The following is an 18,679-nucleotide window of genomic DNA, read 5'->3' as shown; positions in this document are numbered from 1 at the left end:
AATGAGGCTGATGTGCCTTCTAAATTGTAACGTAGTACACATGAAGAACAGTTATAGCTGAAAATTTTAGCTCAAATATGTGTTGGCATAAACTTAGCACAATCAGGAATACACAATCAAAGCACTTCTGACAGATGGCCATCTAGCCTCTGTTTAAAATCACCCAAAAAAGGAGAGTCCACCACCATCTCAGGCAGTGTATTCTACTGTTCAGCAGCTCTTACTATCAGGAACGTCTTCCTAATATTAAGTTGGAAGCTCTTTTCCTGTCTGTTTTAACTGATGTAGTGTGTCTATTAATTGTTGTTGTCCCCTGCCTCGATCCATGGGAGAGGCAGGTAAGAAACAACAACAATAATTCCTACTGTCTCATTTTCAAACTGGTATTGTGTATTTCCTCCCCACACTTTCCCAAGTGAAGGGATTTTACAGCATTGATGTTGTTGTTGTTTTACCCAGCAACAATAATTTTAGCTTATCCAGTTTGATATTTCTCAGATAACATGTCACATCAGTCATACTTGGTATGATTAGTATAACAGACTACTGTAGTTCAATTTAAACTGGCACTAAGGTTGTAGACATTCTGAAAAGCAATTACCACAAAAGTGATTGTGAACATTACGTTTCCTTTAGTACAGAGGGCATTAAGATGACATGGATCAATATTATAGCATGAAGCCTGGTGAATCCTAACCCCATAGAATTTGCTTGTGGAAAAGAATTCCCGATCAAATTTCAGTCTCTTCCTCTATTCTAGCTGTCATGTCCTCTGTCCTCATTTCACTGTCACTGTCTGCAACTCTGAGTTGAGCTGTCTTTGTTGGGAAAGTGGCAAGAAGTTGAAAGGAGATAATGGCTTAGGAAGGAACCAAATGAAACCTGTCTTCTAAGAACTATGCAGCACTAGAGAGCAAGAATGAAGGAGAAAGGGGTAAGAGGAAGAAGAGATTTGAGTGCATAGTAGCAAAAGGGATGACATACATGAAGGGAATCCATATGAATTTATAGGTGACACAAAACTGGGAGGAAAGAGCTAACACCTCAGGAGACAGAATAAAATTCAAACCATCCTGATAGAGCAAAAACTAGAGTGAAACAAACTTAAACTAAAGATAAATAAATACAGACTTCTGCATTTATGCAGTATATTATTTTAACCCACACCCACACAAATACAGATATAGGATTGGAAAATAAATGCCTTGGCAGTAGTATATATTAAATGAATCTTAAGATCACAAGAGCTAAAAAAGAGCCAGTAGTGTGATCAACAACCGAAAAAGTATTTTGGCCCTTTGGAATGCAGTCATCAATATTAATAACCTATAGCCCAACAGTTTTACCCAACCGGATGCACTGGAAATGTTGTGAAATACAGCTCTCATCACCCTGACTGTGGCTGACCCATTTGTAGCTTGAGAAATCATGAGCACAGCAGGTTGGGGAAGGCTGAGGAAGACAAGGTAGTATTTTTAAGCACGGCTGTGTGTAGAATTCCCCCCATGCTAAAATCAGAAGTTGTGCACTCAGACAAGCCAAATTATATGTACTAACAAAAGCTGGATTCTGTAATCAGTAAAGCTGGCATGTTAAAAGAACTTCATATAATTTTTCCTATTTTGCATAATTTATTCTAATTTTCCTAGTCAAAGGAGGGGAAAGACACCAAAGCCAACTCCAGCCGGTATATACCTGTATATACTTCTCTGGTTTCTGAGATTTCAGAGGATACGGCTCACACATGTTCCAATCATAACTTCTTAGCCATAAGACAATAAACTTGTTTTCATTGAGTCATAAAGTGACAGCTGAGATTTGTAGGAAATTCAACTCTATATCTGATACTGTATTCTCACTTTACTGCAGCTCTGTAGCATTGCAGAATACAGCAAACCTTTCTTCTGAGTAAATGAGGTCTCAAGTGAAGCCTCAAGGCCTTACTTTAGTGGCTATACAGTGGCATTAATGCTAGTGGTTACACAGAAGAGCACTGGACAAGGACACTGTCTACTGCAAGCACAAAGCTCTTATGAACTTGGTCTCTGTGAACTGGAAGTGCAATACTCTAGCAGAGGAAAGATGGAGTTTCTGAGAAAAGGCAGCAAGTCCAGAGGGATGCAAGGAAATGATGCTGTGATGCTTTGCCAAGGGAACCAAGATGTTTAAGGATAGCCTCTGATTACCCAGAGCCATCTATTTATAAGATATTGCACAGGGATGTAGCCAAGGGGGGGGGGATCTGGGGTCCGGACCCCCCCCCTTCCATTAGAAAAATGAATGGTTGTGTGCTGCTGCGCCGCCGCACTCAAGCCCATTATAAGGTGGCCTCTAGTCTGACCCCCCCCCCCCCCTTCCTAAAATCCTAGCTACGTCCCTGTATTGCAAGTCCAGTGGAGAAAGGATCCCAATGTATGAGAACAAGTATATCAAAAGAAGCTCCCAAAGAGAAGATGACTAAATAGAAAATGTCTTATACTGAGCCAGGCTACTTGTCCACCCATTCTTGTCTGCTCTGACATCACTGGTGTTTTTTACACGCTATATTACAGCAAGCTGAGACAACTATGGAGGGCTGGTTGTGGGGCGACATTTTAACCTTGCAGGGACTGCACCATCGCTCCCAACATGACCAGACATGATACCATATCACTTCCAATTTTGTTTTTTCCTGCTTTTCAGCGGAAAGAGTGCAACACTGGGAGCCAGCATAGTATAGTGGTTTGAGCTCTGGACTATGATTCTGGAGACCAGGGTCCAAATCCCAGCTCGGTCATGGAAACCTACTGGGTGACCTTGGGCAAATCACATTCTCTCAGCCTCAGGGGATGACAACCCCCCTCTGAAGAAATTTGTCAAGAAAACCCCATGATAGATTCCCCTTAGTGTCGCCATATGTCAGGAACGACTTGAAGGCACACAACAACAAGCAATACTGGGAGGGTAGCTTGAGGCTAAAAAAATGAATAAATGGTTAATTAAAAAGGGGGCTCTAGGAGCTTCAGGGACTACTATATGGGGCCCTACAGACTGCATGCAGCCCACAGGCCCACCCTTGTGCTATGGGCAAGCCCTGTTCCTTACAGTATTTAACATGGAACATTTTATTAGCAAAAAGAAGATTATTGTTCTGGAACATGCTTGCAAATCTTCCTTGGAAAACTCAATATATTCTAAGCTGACATCTTACTGAAATGACAGCTACAATTTTCTCACTACAGTTGCATATACCACCTGTCACAATTTTCTGAACAAGACATGGCTGTCCATATTAGTTCTTGCAGCATTAATAGCAATATCAAGCATCAGCCTATATAAGGCGAAGGAGTCCTCTTTGTGGCTTCACCCAATGAGTCTTTTCAACACCAAACAACAGTGATCCTGGAAAGTGCACAGCCATGGGAAAATATAAGGAAGCCATGAACAGTGGGGTGGAGTGGGGTGGGCTGGGGGTGAGAAATATTCAGGCTTAGCCTTGTTGGTCGTGCAGCAAAATACAACAAAATCCAAAATCCACAAATAGCAATTTCTTTTTTGGGCCATCTTCAAAGAATAAAATGAAAAGTATGCTATCTTCTGGTGAAGGTACAGTAAAAGTATATTGAAGTTGCCCAACATTTTAACTTGTATTGTGGGATGAGAAGGCATAAGCACAGCATCTCTTGCACAGCAGAGCTTTGGATCAGGATCCAATTCCCATAATCAGTTAGTGAAGCAATGTGAGTGCAAGACTGTGAAGAATCAGGGGGTTTCATCGGGCAAGGCTAGGAAGAAAAAGAACAAAGTGTTTGCATCTGAAACTGGGCTCTAGTCCATGTAGTCTCATAAGAAATACATTAGTCTTTAAGGTACCACAGAAGTCTTGTTTTTGCTGCAATAAATTTAAAACAGCTATACTTTTGGGAAAAGTTAGGAATTTTAAAATATACCAGACAACAACTGGTATCAGTTTCTGATTCGTTATGTCATAAATTCAACCTAATTTAGGATATTCCAAATAAATAAATAAATAAAGAGATGGTGAACTTAACTCCTGCTGTGATAAATTTTGATAAATTATATGAGTGCTAAATGTTATGTGGCCAGTAACTATTGTATAAAATGGTTATGTAACTTTTATACATTGGTCAGTTTACAGCTGATGGCATCTAAAAAGATTCCTAAGGTTGTGGCTATACAGTGGTACCTCGGGATACGAAATACCCAGGTTACGAAATTTTCGGGATACGAAAAAATCCCATAGGAAAACATTGTTCCGGGTTACGAATGTTTTTTCGGGTTACGAAAAATCTTTTGGTGCTTTTTTCGGCTTTTTCGCACGGAATCGCGGCTTTTCCCCATTAGTGCCTATGGCAATTCGGCTTACGAAGGCTTTTCGGGTTACGAACGGTGCCACGGAATGAATTAATTTCGTAACCCGAGGCACCACTGTATACATTTATCTTTGATTCTATATGAAAACAACATATGTGAAAAAATGCTACAGTTTTGCATTGTGAAATTATGTACATGGTCCATCTGGTCTTCAATGATCAGGAACACCGATATGACTGTTGACAGCCATTATAACAGCATCTGACAAGATGCTGTAGTCCTTGGCTGTGATCTGCAATGGATTCTTCAACAAAAAGAGTCATTAGGCAGCTGCATATAGATGTCATGTTTACCCTAAGTAGAGTTATGGTTGGATTTACAGTACTTGCTTTGCAGCAACAAAAGTTGGGCAGGATTGTGCCAGCTCAGCAGATCTATTTTGTTGATTATGCCCTTACATGAAAAGGTATGACAGAGGTGAGACCTGTGTGGTTCTCAAGTTTTTGTTAGATTCCAACTCATAGAATCATCACTCCCAGCAGATCTCATCAGCATAGCCAATGGTGAAAAAAGTTACAGTCCAACAACATCTAGGCAGTCATAAAATCCCCTTCCCTAGCAGGTATCTAGCTAGCAGATTCCTTAGGAATTAAGACATTCCCTCACTGAAAGATATTGCAGCAAGAAAATTTGAAACCGACATTTGCTATTTTTCAGATCTGTATATTCTAAGTAAAATATAAAAAGTAAATTTAAAAAAATTCAGGAGGAAATGTACACACTTGGAAAAGAGAAGACTGAAGAAATGGTCTTGCATTTCTTATGACCATTTAGTTTCATTTTGCTCCTGCAGCAATTTAGAGTGTGCACATACACTACTAATATCAAAACTGGTTATGTCAAAAAATGATTTTATTATTGTTATTATTTCATTATTTTAATTACTTCCATCCTGCTTTTCTCCCAAGTTAGGGACTTGGCAAATTATAAGCATTAGGATTATAAACATTAATGCTATCTCATCAAGAGATTCAATACCCATTTATACAGTTAAAATTATTATATGTGTTTCAAACTTCAGTCCAGTCCATTCAAGAGACATACTATTGGGGATAAATAATATGTTGTGTCTACTACAAAAAGTATTCATAGCCATGGATTAACTGAAAAACTGCATTTTGAAGTTACTGTAGACAAAACTTTTAAGCAGATATATCTGAAAGCAAAGTACACTTCAACTAAAGTGACATATACAGACAAGACAGAACAGGGAAGACTGAGGTGTAATCATGAAGCAGCCCCAATTCAGGGCCACACTAGATATTAAGAGTACATTTTAAGACATCTATGGTACAAATAAATGAGATATACAAATTACATGAAAGCTGATCTAATATCATTACATTCTGTTCCCATTCCAATCCATTAGAAGTCAGAAGGCAAGGATATAATTTGGAATGCTGCAAGGTCTTCTATTTTAGAGACAAAAGGGCAACTAAAAATCCAATATATATATATATATATATATATATATATATATATATATATTTACAACATCTCACTTTCTGTCCCATTTGGCCTTCAGAAGAGTCAGAAAAATGGCCCTCTTCATAATTAGTATAAGTATCTGGTATGTGCCAATAGTTAATGGACAGACAAAGGATTGAATTAGAAGTAGGGATGTCTTGGATGAAATTGACTATATGCGTCACTAAACCACCAATGCCAATTTCAGCCTAACTGATATAGTTCTGCATATAGAATTTGCCTTATCTTGATTATGAACATGGAAAGTAACGGTAAGAACAGTAAAAAAAAAAATCTCTAAAACCAGCTTACCCTAAAGAAGCATTTTGATTGCCTAATTTAACTTTGTAAAGGACATAGTAAAGCTTATAGCTGGTCTCAGTAAACCTCGCAGCTGGAACATTCTAACACTACCATGTAGCTTCCAGTGATCAAAGTAAGTTACTTTATATGTCAAACTAAGATTTCATAATGGAAATAAATGCATCACCAGGGGGGGTGCAGTTGTCATGAAATAATTACACTCCTGGGAGATTACAGACAAGCCTGTACCCCAGGGGTGTGATTATCCCATGATAACCACATCCAGTGAAATTGCCTTATTGCAAAAATAATCTCCATTCACCAGCAAGATATATTATTCAATAGGAGACTTTTGAAAGCAGAAAGATTATATTTTTTAAAGTTTGAATCATCAACTGGATTAGCACTACAGTCTGTATACAAAGGGGAAAAATGAAATCCACCCAGACAGAGTACTTGTTATTTCCTGTTTGCTACGGTATAGAGCAGTGCTATTTTGTATTGTAAAAAACACAGACAACCATTCTTAAAGAACAAGGTACTCATTAGCACCAGACACAAGCTTGAATCTCTATGAGTGCAATCATCCCAAAGCTATTACATATGAAGCATGACAACATAAAATGTACAAATGGGATATCCATATGGGTACATATCAAGATCACAACAAGGACTAAGTTCCTACTAAGAATGGTAGGAATGCCTTGGATACGTAATTGCTGGGTAACATCTTTACACATATAGAACGTTCCTCTCCATAGAAGAGAGCTGAAAATCTCCAGTTTGGCAGAAATTCTGCAATGGGTCAGCACTTCAATCCAACTGAAGTCAGTGAGCCTAGATATATGAAAAGCTTTATGATATACCTTTCCTCCTTCTTCATTTGGAAAGTTATGGTTTTCAGACCATCCAGAGAATGGCTTTGCAACTCATATGGAGAGGACAATCCAGATATCCTATAGGCCAGGGCTCAGAGAACAAAGAGCTACTGGATACAGAAAGTGCAGGCATACAAGATGTATTGCATATATTCTAGTATATTCAGGAAAACATGAGTTGGCAGGGAAGAGGTATATGGTGAATTACATAACAGGATAATAATAATATAATAATAATGATTTATTTATAGCCCGCCCAATCACAAGGAATCCAGGCGGGTTACAACAGTAAAAATAAAGAAAATAAAATACAATAAATAAATAAAATACAATAAAATTAAAGAGAGCAAAGTGAGTACATTCACAGTTAGGCCTGATGGAAGTTGGGCCTCTCTTTTTCACTCCCTCCCAGGTCTGATGATGATGTCATGGAGGGAGGGCTCTTCTTCTTGAGGCAAGGATTTTATTTTAATTAATTTTAATTTAATTCTTCTCATTAAATTTAAGAGAAGAATTGGTGGACAGAGTGACATAAGTCACAGTAAATGGGGAGTAGAACTAGGTAGGGAAGGCCTGCCGGAAGAGATCCGTCTTAAGAGCCTTCTTAAAGGCTGTAAGAGTAGAAATGTCACGGATCTCCTTCGGCAGGTCATTCCATAGCTTCGGAGCTGCGATGGAAAAGGCCCTCTGGGTGACTGAACTTAGCCTAGATTTTATTGGCTGAAGTAGATTCTTCCCCGAGGACCTTAGAGTGCGGGACGGACAGTATGGAAGTAGGCGATCTCTTAAGTATTCTGGACCCAAGCCATGTAGGGCTTTGAAGGTAATCACCAACACCTTGTACCTTGCCCGGAAACTAATTGGCAGCCAGTGAAGGGATTTCAAAACCGGTGTTATGTGATCGGTACGACGAGTACCTGTAATTAACCTGGCTGCCATATTTTGTACAAGTTGAAGTTTCTGAACTTGGCACAAGGGTAGCCTCATGTACAGCGCATTACAGAAGTCCAATAGAGAGGTGACCAGCGCATGTACAACTGTTTCAAGGTCTCCCTGCTCCAGGAAGGGGCGCAGCTGGCGTATCAGCCGAAGCTGATAACAAGTGCTCCTGACTGTCGCATCTACCTGAGCTGTCAGGTGCCCATTCCTATTTATTATTATTATTATTAATCTTTATTTATAAAGCGCTGTGAATTTACAATCTTTTTAATTGGACGGTTCCCTGCCCTCAGGCACTCTAGGGATTCGTGCAAAGAATGCTGGATGTAACAAGAAAGGCTTTTGTTTATGGTTTACATATTTAAGTTTAATGCATGTTGGTTCTAACATATGAACACCAAGTATTCAAAATGTTGGGAATCATGGCAGTAAATGAGGATACCGGTCTCCCAAAACCCCATCATTCCTCCAGTGCCCATCATAATCTAGAGAGGATATCTACACAATGCCGGTAATATCCTTCCATTTAACATGGGATTGACAGAACCAGAAATTACTTCCAGCCAGTTCTAGTTCTGACTCCTCCCAGGCTAAAACAGTTTTTTTGGGGGGAAACATGGCAAAATTACCCCATGACTTAAAGATGGGACAAGTGGCTTTTTAAAGATTCCCTTTTTAAAGGAAAAAATGGAGTCAGGGGTATGGGGAGCCTCCAAGGTTGGTATTGTGTGACATCTAGAAGAAGCTCTGCCTAATGGTCTATTGACTATAATAAAGGATTTTGTTGTTGTCTTTGCTGTAGAAGAAACTCATCCCCGATTCAGACCACTCTTTCCCACTCTGATAACTGAGGGACAGGTGTTTTTTTTAAAAAAAAAAAAATACTGAAACACATTGTTCTTGGGTTCCAATCCTATGAAAGCTTACATGCCCATTGAGCTTAGCTGGGCTTACTTTTGAGTAGACATTGTGGTGACGCAGGCTGTATCCACACTGAAGAAATGTTACAGCTTCTTACCAGTTGAACTGCCATGGCTCAATGCTATGGAAATTCTGGGAATTGTAGTTTGTTGTTGCACCGGAGCTCACAGAGATTGCATTAAATTGCATTAAAATGGCATCAAACTGGACTAGTTCTGAAGTGCAGATGCAACCTCAGTGAAGCATAGCGTTTAGAATGCTGAATGGGGATTTTGGTCACCTGGGTTCAATTCTCCACTCAGCCAAACAGATTCACTGGATGACCACTAACTTATCTTGCCAAATTGTTGTGATGATAAAATGGAGAAGAATAGATAGAACCATACACAGAACCCTGAGATCATTTGGCATATTGACAAGCTCGTAATATACTAACCAATAATCAAGCCAGACACACATGGGTTGCAGTGGGTAGGGCATCTTCAACACAGTATAGTTCAGTACAGTCAATACTGGCTCCTACCATCTTGCCTTCCTTTTGGTCTGTCAGTGGCTGGAGTGAGATTTATGATTTCTGGCATGCCTTTCCTCTGTAGCATGGGTCACATCAGGAAAACCAGTGCATCCTTCCTTAGAATGATGCCACTCTCTACTACTGGTAGTACAGGGAGAAGAAATCAGTGCTGCTCCCAGTAGGACAGGACTACAAACATCTTCACCACATCAAAATTTTCAGTGTACAATTCAGCTGTTCTTGCACTACACAATTTGGGAATCACTGCATTAGATGGCCCATGAAATCCATCACCAGAACAGCCATTATTCCTTTCAGAGAAGAGGTACTAAAGTACTTCTTCAAACCAATTTCCCATGGAGAGGAAACATCTGATCCAAAGAGGAACTGTCAAATGATTTTAAAGCATGATCAGGATCACAACATGACAAAATGTAACACACTCAAATGCAGAGCCTTTGTTGTTTAATTAAGCTGCTATCACCCACATGGATTTGAGAAAATATTTCAAAGTATCACACATCACAATCTAATTAAAATACATGCTAAGTGCCTACCCGAGCCATCACTGGAAACGGAGCTGGCATTAATTCCGGAAAGGCCAAACAACGGACATTCTCGGTCTGTGTTTACATGGCCCCATTTGTGACATTTTATGCACCTCACGTTCCTCACCTGTAAAAAGATCATATTGGCATTTCTACAATTCAATACTTTTCTATTTCCCTCTGTCCAGTGAAATTATTGCATAATAGAAGGTCAGTAAACTATTATGTACACCACTGAACACTGCAAATTTACAGATATAGGAGTTGGGGAAGAGATGCACAAAACTTGCCTGGATGCCAAATGGCTGATCTCTGATGTTCATGTCATCTTTGGCATATCTGTTAAATTCAAGAAGACAAGAAGATATATATAACTACAGAAAAAGAACATTGCTTATATCTTTTACAGAAGACACACAAAAAAAGAAAAATAAAGGAGAGGTTCCAATCAATCAAAACGCAAGTTTATAAATGAGTTATGTTATATAACCTGCTAGTTTGAGAAGCTCCAAAATTTGCATTTCGACAAGATTGTCAAGACTTCAATTTTTTTAAAAAGAGATATGATTTCATAATTTATATTGTTTTACTGATATACTTCTGTGCACTATTTGTACTGACTTTTATTTCTCTTGCCAGGCTGTTATAACTTTGGTGTATTATTTTATATGATTTGTCAGGTTTTCATTTTTTAGGCAACTCTATGGACTGTTAAGTAGAAAGGTAGCATACAAATATTCCTAATATATATATAGGCAGAGTTGGAGCCTAAGGTATTTTGGATGCGTAGAAAGGCATTTGCAAGGTGGCCTCTTTGAATTCAATGGATTACCTTTCATTGCAGTCCCTGCTGCCCAACCCCATGCTGCTTTGTAGGCAAGAAAGTTCTTTTGAGCAAGCTGAGCTTTGTTCATGGTTTTCTGGATCTAACAATGGTGTGATTAGTTCAATAAAGTTATTAGTTCACTAAAGCACTGCAGAAATATGACACCATTTTAACTGCAAAGGCTCAGTGATATGGAATTCTGGGATTTATAGTTGTGACACCAGAGCTGTCTGACAGAGAAGGCTAAATGCCTCACAAAACTGCAAATCCCAGAATTCTATGGCATTGAGCCATGGCAGTTAAAGTACAGTCGCGCCTCGCCATACGCTGCCTTTTTATAGGCGGCTTTGAGCATAGGCGCTCAAAGCCGGCGGCGCGTCCCATTCAATTGAATGGGTGCGCACCCCCGTTGCGCCCCACGTGCTGCTGCGCCGCCACACCGCCGTGCACGAGCCCCATTGGAAACAATAGGGCTCGAGCATAGGCGGAACTTATTATAAGCGGAGGGATCCGGAACAGATCCCCCGCGTATAATAAGGTTCCACTGTAGTGTGAAACTGGACTATTTCTGCAGTGATGATGCAGCCATAATCACAGATGATTAAGTGTCAATGGGGCTAAACAGACAAAAAGAGGTGCTTTCAGACTGAACTGAAGGTGTGGCGTTTAGATGACACATGCCTTGAAGCCAGTAGGAAAGTGCCCGCTAGGCGCCTTTGACAGAGAAAAGCCATTTCAAATAGAAGCAGCTTCCCCCCCTCCTTCCTGACTTGAAGCCATATCATGTGGTCATGACATGAGCACTCCAGCTACCTTGGGAACCGGCAGTACGGTTGGTGGGGTTTCAATGTGGCTTCAGAAAAGGCAGCTTCAAGCCATTTTTTCCTGCCCATTTGTTTCACCCCAATAATACACTAAGTGTACTATATTGGGTTTGGTCAGGCATTTTTTGTATTTACAGTATTTGGCTTCCCTCAGTTTATGAATTTAATATTTTTTTAAGATCAAATATAGAGCTTGTGGACTCAGATGATCCATATTTGAACAAATACAAAAGATACTATAGTTTCAAAAGAGAGTTTTGGGTTTGTTTGTTTTTAAAATTGCATTTCAGCCATGATAGCTGAAACTATTAAAACCTCACTCAAAAGTAACATGAAAATAAACTCTACAAATGACATTCCAATAATAAAGGAATAATTCTTACTTTTCACGTGGAGCTACTTTCTGCCATTCAAATTTGTATTCAGTTTCACCCTCTTGCTAAAAACAAACAACAACAACAAATAAAAATAAAATTGAATGCCAGATGTAAACTGTCGTTTGAAACTCATGCCCAATAAATGTAAGTAGAAATATAGTAAATTGTCAAAATTACCTCTTTGGTCTCTTGTTTGATTATCAGCATGAATGGGAAGGAAAAGGATAAAGACAGTATATTAGACAAGACATGCTGTAAGTACAAGTGTTGAAACTCACATTTGCTATATCATACATCTGTAACAAATATTTGACAGAGTTTTTATGGAGTAAGTATTTAGTAAGTATTTTGGTTATTTAAATGTATTATTTATTTGTAATCATCTAAAGTCAAAGTTTGATTTCTACACTCAAAACAAAGGCTGCAATCTCATATTTTTATTCAGGAGTAAGCCTCATTGAATTTAGTAGGGATTTCTGAATACACATGCACAGGACTGTATTACAATAGTGTTTTCACAGTTTTCAGACCTCTGATATAATGTAGGAGTAAGAATGTTTATCCAGTAGTCTGTTTCTTTATACCGGGGTGGAAACTGTGTGGCCACAAATTTCCCACACTCTTCACAACCTATCCCAAAATCTGTGGACTCCTCTGCCATAAAAAATGGGTATTTTTATACTCCCAATGGTCAAAGCACTAGCCCCCCTCCAAGAAAATCCCTGCCACCAAACTCAAAATAACAAGCAGAAGCTACTATCAGTAGTAATTTTCAGCCCATTTTCCTACCCCACATGGCATACTGTGGCCTGCTGTGAGGGGAAAAATGGCCTTTGTACTCACCTATAAGTCATTGTGTAAAGACCCCCAACTGAACACAAAAGGACATGTCAACTCTTTGCCTTTGTGCTACAAATTACTAGGAAGTCCTGAACTTTATGGCTGTATTTGGCAAGAGCCATTATGCTGCTTTGACAGGACAGCATTTCTGCCAGCAAGTTGTGAGCTTTTTTTTGCCATAAATGAACTACAAAAGGTAGCATTTCATTGGGACTTCATGTCCCAATGCAAGGGGCTGGAGTTTTTCCAGGAATAAGCCCATGCTTTGATTACATTAGCTTCTTTACAAGCCATAAATTGACCTTAAGTCATCTGAAGCTTGCTTGAAATTACAAAAGCAATAAAATGGTTTCCTCTTCACAGTGAGTTGGATATATTCAAAAGAAATATAAACAGTGTGGGTGTGATCTTTAGGGATGTTTTAGAATAACTTGTATGCCAAATAATTAGCAGCTAACAGTAAGCTAATTCAAGAATCCCTTATTGTTACATATTATGGAGAACACAGAATGAAGCTGCCTTGAAAAGTCAGACTACTGACCCATCTAAGCCAGTATTGTTTACTGGCAGTAGCTCTGCTGGGTTTCCTACCCTTTCCTGGACAGACTCAGAATAGCTCCTGGAACCCTCTACAAAGTAGACCTTCCCACCAGGTTCTGGCTGAAATTTTCTAGCATTTGAAAATAGCTGTGATTCTTTAATCACATATAACAGGTAACCTTGATACAAGCGCTCAATTTAGCATAATATGAGGATTGGTGGGACAACAGGAATTGGGAAAGTTTGTTGGAATTAAAACAAAATGGTCTCAAAGACTGTATTTACAACGTAAAGTATAATTTAAAATAAAACTAAATTTACTAAATAAAAAGTTACCTTTCTTTGCTCCAGGTGGTGCCTCATACATAAAATTCAGACCATTCTTTACACGTTCATCCCCCATAAGCAATCTACACAGGACATATAATAATCCAGGATCATAAAAAATACATTGATACTCAAAGCAAGTTTTGCTTATTTAATTAAATAAAACTGACAAATAAAACTTCTAGAATAAACTACAGTTCATTGTTCAGTACTAGTAGTAGACCTTAAAGTATTGTCAGGTTTGCCTGTTGCTTTAAAATGTCAATTGCATTAAAACTTGCTATTAAAATCTTGATCGAGTTCATTACCAGAAACACCAGTAAGGCACATGCATGCAAAAATAAATTAAAATTTTGTTTTCAATGTTTTGAACAAACCACTGGAATTTTCTGATCCAAATAAATCATGAAAAACTGCCAGTCAAATAATCCCAAGTATATTATTTTGGCAGCAGTTTAACAAGGCATGGACCAGAAGTGTGGCCTGAGGCCAAGACCCTGAGAAGCAAGGAAGTAGTTAATCAGAAATCTGCAGATCTCAAGCCCCTCCCTACTACTCCTAGCTACCTTTCTTCTGGAAAAAAATAAGAAAAGATAAGAAAAAGTTAATTGCCTCTCTTGGAAGCTATTGGGGCCAAATTATTACATGTGTTTTATAAAACTTGAGATGGGTGTTTGGCTACTTCTAGTTTTTTCCCCTTTACTTCTTGGCAATTTTGGCAGATTGTGAGGCTCCTGGAGGATCCTGGGACAAAAAATTACCTGCTGGACCCATCAGAGTTGCCAGCTCCTGATGTGAAGTTTGTTTAGGATCTAGAGTTTTCTTTTCACAAATAATGGTAGTCAGGCCTATTGAATTTTCAGATTTTCATCTGCAAATTATAATTTTTTAAATGAAAGCAAGAGATTATCAAAAGACTACTATTATTTGCTTAAAAAGTTAATTTCCTATGGCATCTTAACATATTTAAAATGTGAAGGGGAAATGGATGAAAAGAGGTTTTAAAGAAAGATAACTGAGTGGGTTTGAACATGCCACATGCCTGAGTTATAGGATATGGCAGTCACACAAACTCACCAATAAGGAGCAAGCACTATATAGCCAAACTATGCATGTCATGCTTGTCCTTATTGACTTATTCCAGCTGCTATCATATCAGCAAAATGTGTCAAGATGTTCTGGAACATGATTGAGAATGTTTTGTGCATGTTTAATTTAACTTGAAATCACCAGGAGCTTATACTATTTTTTATGTCTAGGCCAACTCTTTTCTTCAGCATGGCTCTACTTCATTGAGGTTTTATAGTCACCTTCTGACTTTTGCTCTTTAAATATCACAATGATCAAAACAATATAAAAACAAATCCAATATGCATAATGAGGAATGGTAACAGTTAATGGAGAAATTTCAAATTTAGATGAATTTGCCTATCTCCATTTATTAAAAAATATGGTTTTATCTAGCATAATGTAAGATGAACTCTATAATCTATAATAAAATAATTACCTGTTATCATAAGATTCCTGCTCTTTAAGATATTGCTGCATTAACTCTTCTTGTTTCTTCTTGTCGTAAGATATTTTCTGTTCTGCCATCCATACCTAATTGATACAAATTTGATTTAAGTAATGTTCTTTCCTCCCACTTATATTTTACAGAACTTCATGATATACACATATTAAATTGAAATACTGTAATCCAGTCCATTACAAAGAGTGCTAATGCAGTCACAGTAAGTTCAGATAATATTCAATCACTGAATTCCACCACCGGCACACCAGACAACTCCTAGAGAAGAGAAGCCGGGAGAAGAGAAGGTTAAGAGGTGATATGATAGCCCTGTTTAAATATTTGAAGGGATGTCATACTGAAGATGGAACAAGTTTTTTTGTGCAGCTCTAGAAAACAGGATATGAAGCAATGGATCCAAACTACAGGAAAAGATTCCAGCTCAACATTAGGAAGAGCTTCCTGATGGTAAGAACTGATTGACAATGAAATATGCTACCTTAGAGTGTGGTGGAGGTTTTTAAACAGAGGCTGAATGACTATCTGTTGGAGATGCTTTGATTATGAATTCCTGCATGGCAGGGGGTTGGACTGGATGGCCCTTGAGGCCTCCTCCAACCCTGTGATTCTATGATTTCTTTTTCTAGAAAACATTTACTGTCATGCTAACTTAGTAGAAATTGAGTGACCCTTACCTGAAATGTCTGGCACCTAAAGTGTTTGAGATTTGAGATTTTTATTTTGGAATATTTGTATATACAGTTGGCCCTCCATTTTTGTGGGGGATCCGTTCCGGGCCCCCCCCCCCCCCCCCGGGAAAACAGAGACTCAGCAATATTCAAGCCCCACAGAATAGGCTTGAATGGGGTGCATGTCCGTGAGTGCATGTAGCAGGGGCATGGCCCATTGGAAATTACAGAGGTTGCCCCTCCATGAATATTGAAGACCGCGACCTCAAGTCCACGAGAAAGGAGGGGAGACTGTACATAATGTAAAGATGGGACCCAAGTCTAAACATAAAATTCATTTATGTTTTGTATACACCTTATAAATAAAGCCTGAAGGTAACTTTATACATATTTTAAAATAATTTTGTGCATGAAACAAAGTTTGTGTTCACTAAACCCGCAGAAAGCAAAGGTGTCTCTATCTCAGCCATCCAATCCAGGTGGACAATTTTGGATTCTGGAGTATTTTGGTTTCTGGGATTCCAGATAAGGGAGACAACCTGTAGTCTCATTTACTGCAGTAGGGTCAACTACCAAGAAATTGAATTTACAGTAGGATGATAACCATAGAATGATAGAATCATAGAGTTGGAAGAGACCACAAAGGCCATCCAGTCCAACCTCCGGCCATGCAGGAAATCACAATCAAAGCATTCCTGACAGATGACCATCCACCCTCTGTTCAAAAATGTCCAAAGAAGGAAGAATTAATTTGATTAAATACCAGACAGACAAAAAGACAACTATGAAATATCTCTAAGTTAAAAGTAAGGAAGTAATTAATATGTTTGTTGTGTAGTTTGTAATCATTTGGTGTATAGGGATGAATAGAATTAGTATGTATTATTTTATTTTTGTATCTGTGATTTTAAGCCAATAAAAACTATTTTTAAAAAATGTCCAAAGAAGGAGACTCCACCTCTCTCTGAGGGAGTGTGTTCCACTGTCTAACAGCCCTTACTGTCAGGAAGTTCCTCCTAATGTTGAGGTGGAATCTCTTTTCTTTTAGTTTGCATCCATTGTTCTGGGTCCTGTTCTCTGGAGCAGCAGAAAGCAAGCTTGCTCGATCCTCAATATGACCATAACTTTAGCTCCTTTCACCAATCTGAATGCTACAGAGCATTTTGGAATAAAACTTCTAATGAACTACCTCATATACTCGACTCTAAGTCGATCTCATGTCTAAGTGGAGGGCAGGTTTTGTGGCCAAAATGATGGATTTTGCCATGACCTGTGGATAAGTCAAGTGTAAAACTTGGAGGCTCCTTCAGTGTGTGTACATGTGCATGTGGCAAGAGGGATTCTAATTGAGGCTTTTTGCTTCAACAGCAATCAATCACCCAGGGCTATTTCTGCTTGGCTCAAGAGAGAAAGAAACTCTCTCCCCTAGCATGGGAAAATCTGAAAGAATTGCCATCACATTACCATACTGACCCGTAAATAAGAGGTCGTGCAGACCATCCCTATGGGGTGGCCTGCAGCCGCCTTCAACTCCAACGGATCGGGGAAGCAGCTACTGCACCGCATGGCCCCAATCTGGCCTTTCCAGGGCACAAAAAGGAACTGCAAAAAGCAGCTCCTTTTTGTGCCCTGGAAAGGGCATGATAGCTGTGGCTCTAAGGTGCTCCTTTGGTGCTATGTCATGTGGATGAAGCAACAGTGGAGCGCCGTGATGCCACATGCCGTGTGGAGTGGTGTGAAGTATCACACCACCCTGGGAGCGGAGTCAGGGCATGCATCATGTGGACACCATGCCTTGACTCTGCCCCAGGCCGGCCTTTATGGCCAGTGTGCACAGCTCCTAAGTCAACCTGGAATTTTGGAGTCAATTTTTGGACATGAATATTTTGACTTATAGAGGAGTATATACGGTATAGAAAATAGGTGTCATAAAAGATTAAGGCTGGCATTCTGTATTGCAGTTACAGATTCATAACCTTGAGTTATGAACACTGCTCCAGATTCAGACTTATATAATAAGACTGTCCCTGGCTTACTACTCCACCAAATGCATCTGAGGAAGTAGACTTAAGTCTACAAAAGCTCATGCTGCCAACTTCTTTCTTTAGTTAGTCTCAAAGGTGCTACAAGATCTCTCTATATACTGCTGCATATTCAGTAAGACTACAATTAATTTTTTTAATTAAAATTTTACATTATTTTTTCTTTTAAAGCATTACATCTTGCAAAATTTTCACTTTCACCACATGAAACCATGTACATTTAAATACTTTAAGCTGTGCATATGATACTGTAATTTAAAGGTATAATTTTAATTTTGCTTGTTTATGTCACAACTATTACCATTACAGTCAGCAATATATGGTAATTATAATTCCCTCATCAACCTATTTGAGATGTCGGGCTGGAGAAGAGTGTTGAAGATACTGTGGACAGACAAAAGACAAACAAATGGGTCCCTGAATACATCAAGATGACTAAATTGAGGCTGTCATAGTTTGGCCACACCATGAGAAGGCACAACTCATAGGAAAAGACAATAATGCTAGGAAAGGTAGAAGGTAGTAGAAAGAGAGGAAGACTGTACACCAGATGGCTAGACCCAATCAGGGAAACCATGGGTCTGAGCATACGGGACTTAAGCAGAGCGGCTGAGGACAGAGAGTCTTGGCGATGTCTCATCCACTGGGTAACCATGAGTTAAGATCAGCTTGAGGGCAGTTAACAACAACAAAACCATTGATATATGGGAATTATGAGTCACGAGTAACATTAGTCCCAAAAACATGATTAAAGATTCTC

At 39.0% G+C, this 18,679-nt stretch overlaps 1 protein-coding gene across 2 annotated transcripts in view; it reads right to left on the bottom strand.

Moving 5' to 3' along the window:
* CIR1 (corepressor interacting with RBPJ, CIR1) overlaps positions 1-18,679 on the bottom strand; it is a 40,498-nt gene that overhangs the window by 19,657 nt on the left and 2,162 nt on the right. For both annotated transcript variants that reach the window (XM_042444854.1, XM_042444853.1), the window contains exons 2-7: positions 15,186-15,280; positions 13,688-13,761; positions 12,149-12,159; positions 11,978-12,033; positions 10,235-10,283; positions 9,954-10,071 (exon numbers count right to left, since the gene is read on the bottom strand). In XM_042444854.1, coding sequence (XP_042300788.1) covers positions 9,954-10,071; positions 10,235-10,283; positions 11,978-12,033; positions 12,149-12,159; positions 13,688-13,761; positions 15,186-15,280 — 403 coding nt within the window. The remainder of the gene's footprint in view (positions 1-9,953; positions 10,072-10,234; positions 10,284-11,977; positions 12,034-12,148; positions 12,160-13,687; positions 13,762-15,185; positions 15,281-18,679) is intronic.

This window comes from Sceloporus undulatus, chromosome 1 (assembly GCF_019175285.1).
Source record: "Sceloporus undulatus isolate JIND9_A2432 ecotype Alabama chromosome 1, SceUnd_v1.1, whole genome shotgun sequence".
Taxonomy (NCBI): Eukaryota; Metazoa; Chordata; class Lepidosauria; order Squamata; family Phrynosomatidae; genus Sceloporus; species Sceloporus undulatus.
Note: the sequence above shows the minus strand (reverse complement) of the source record. Positions and strands in the feature narration are given on the sequence as shown.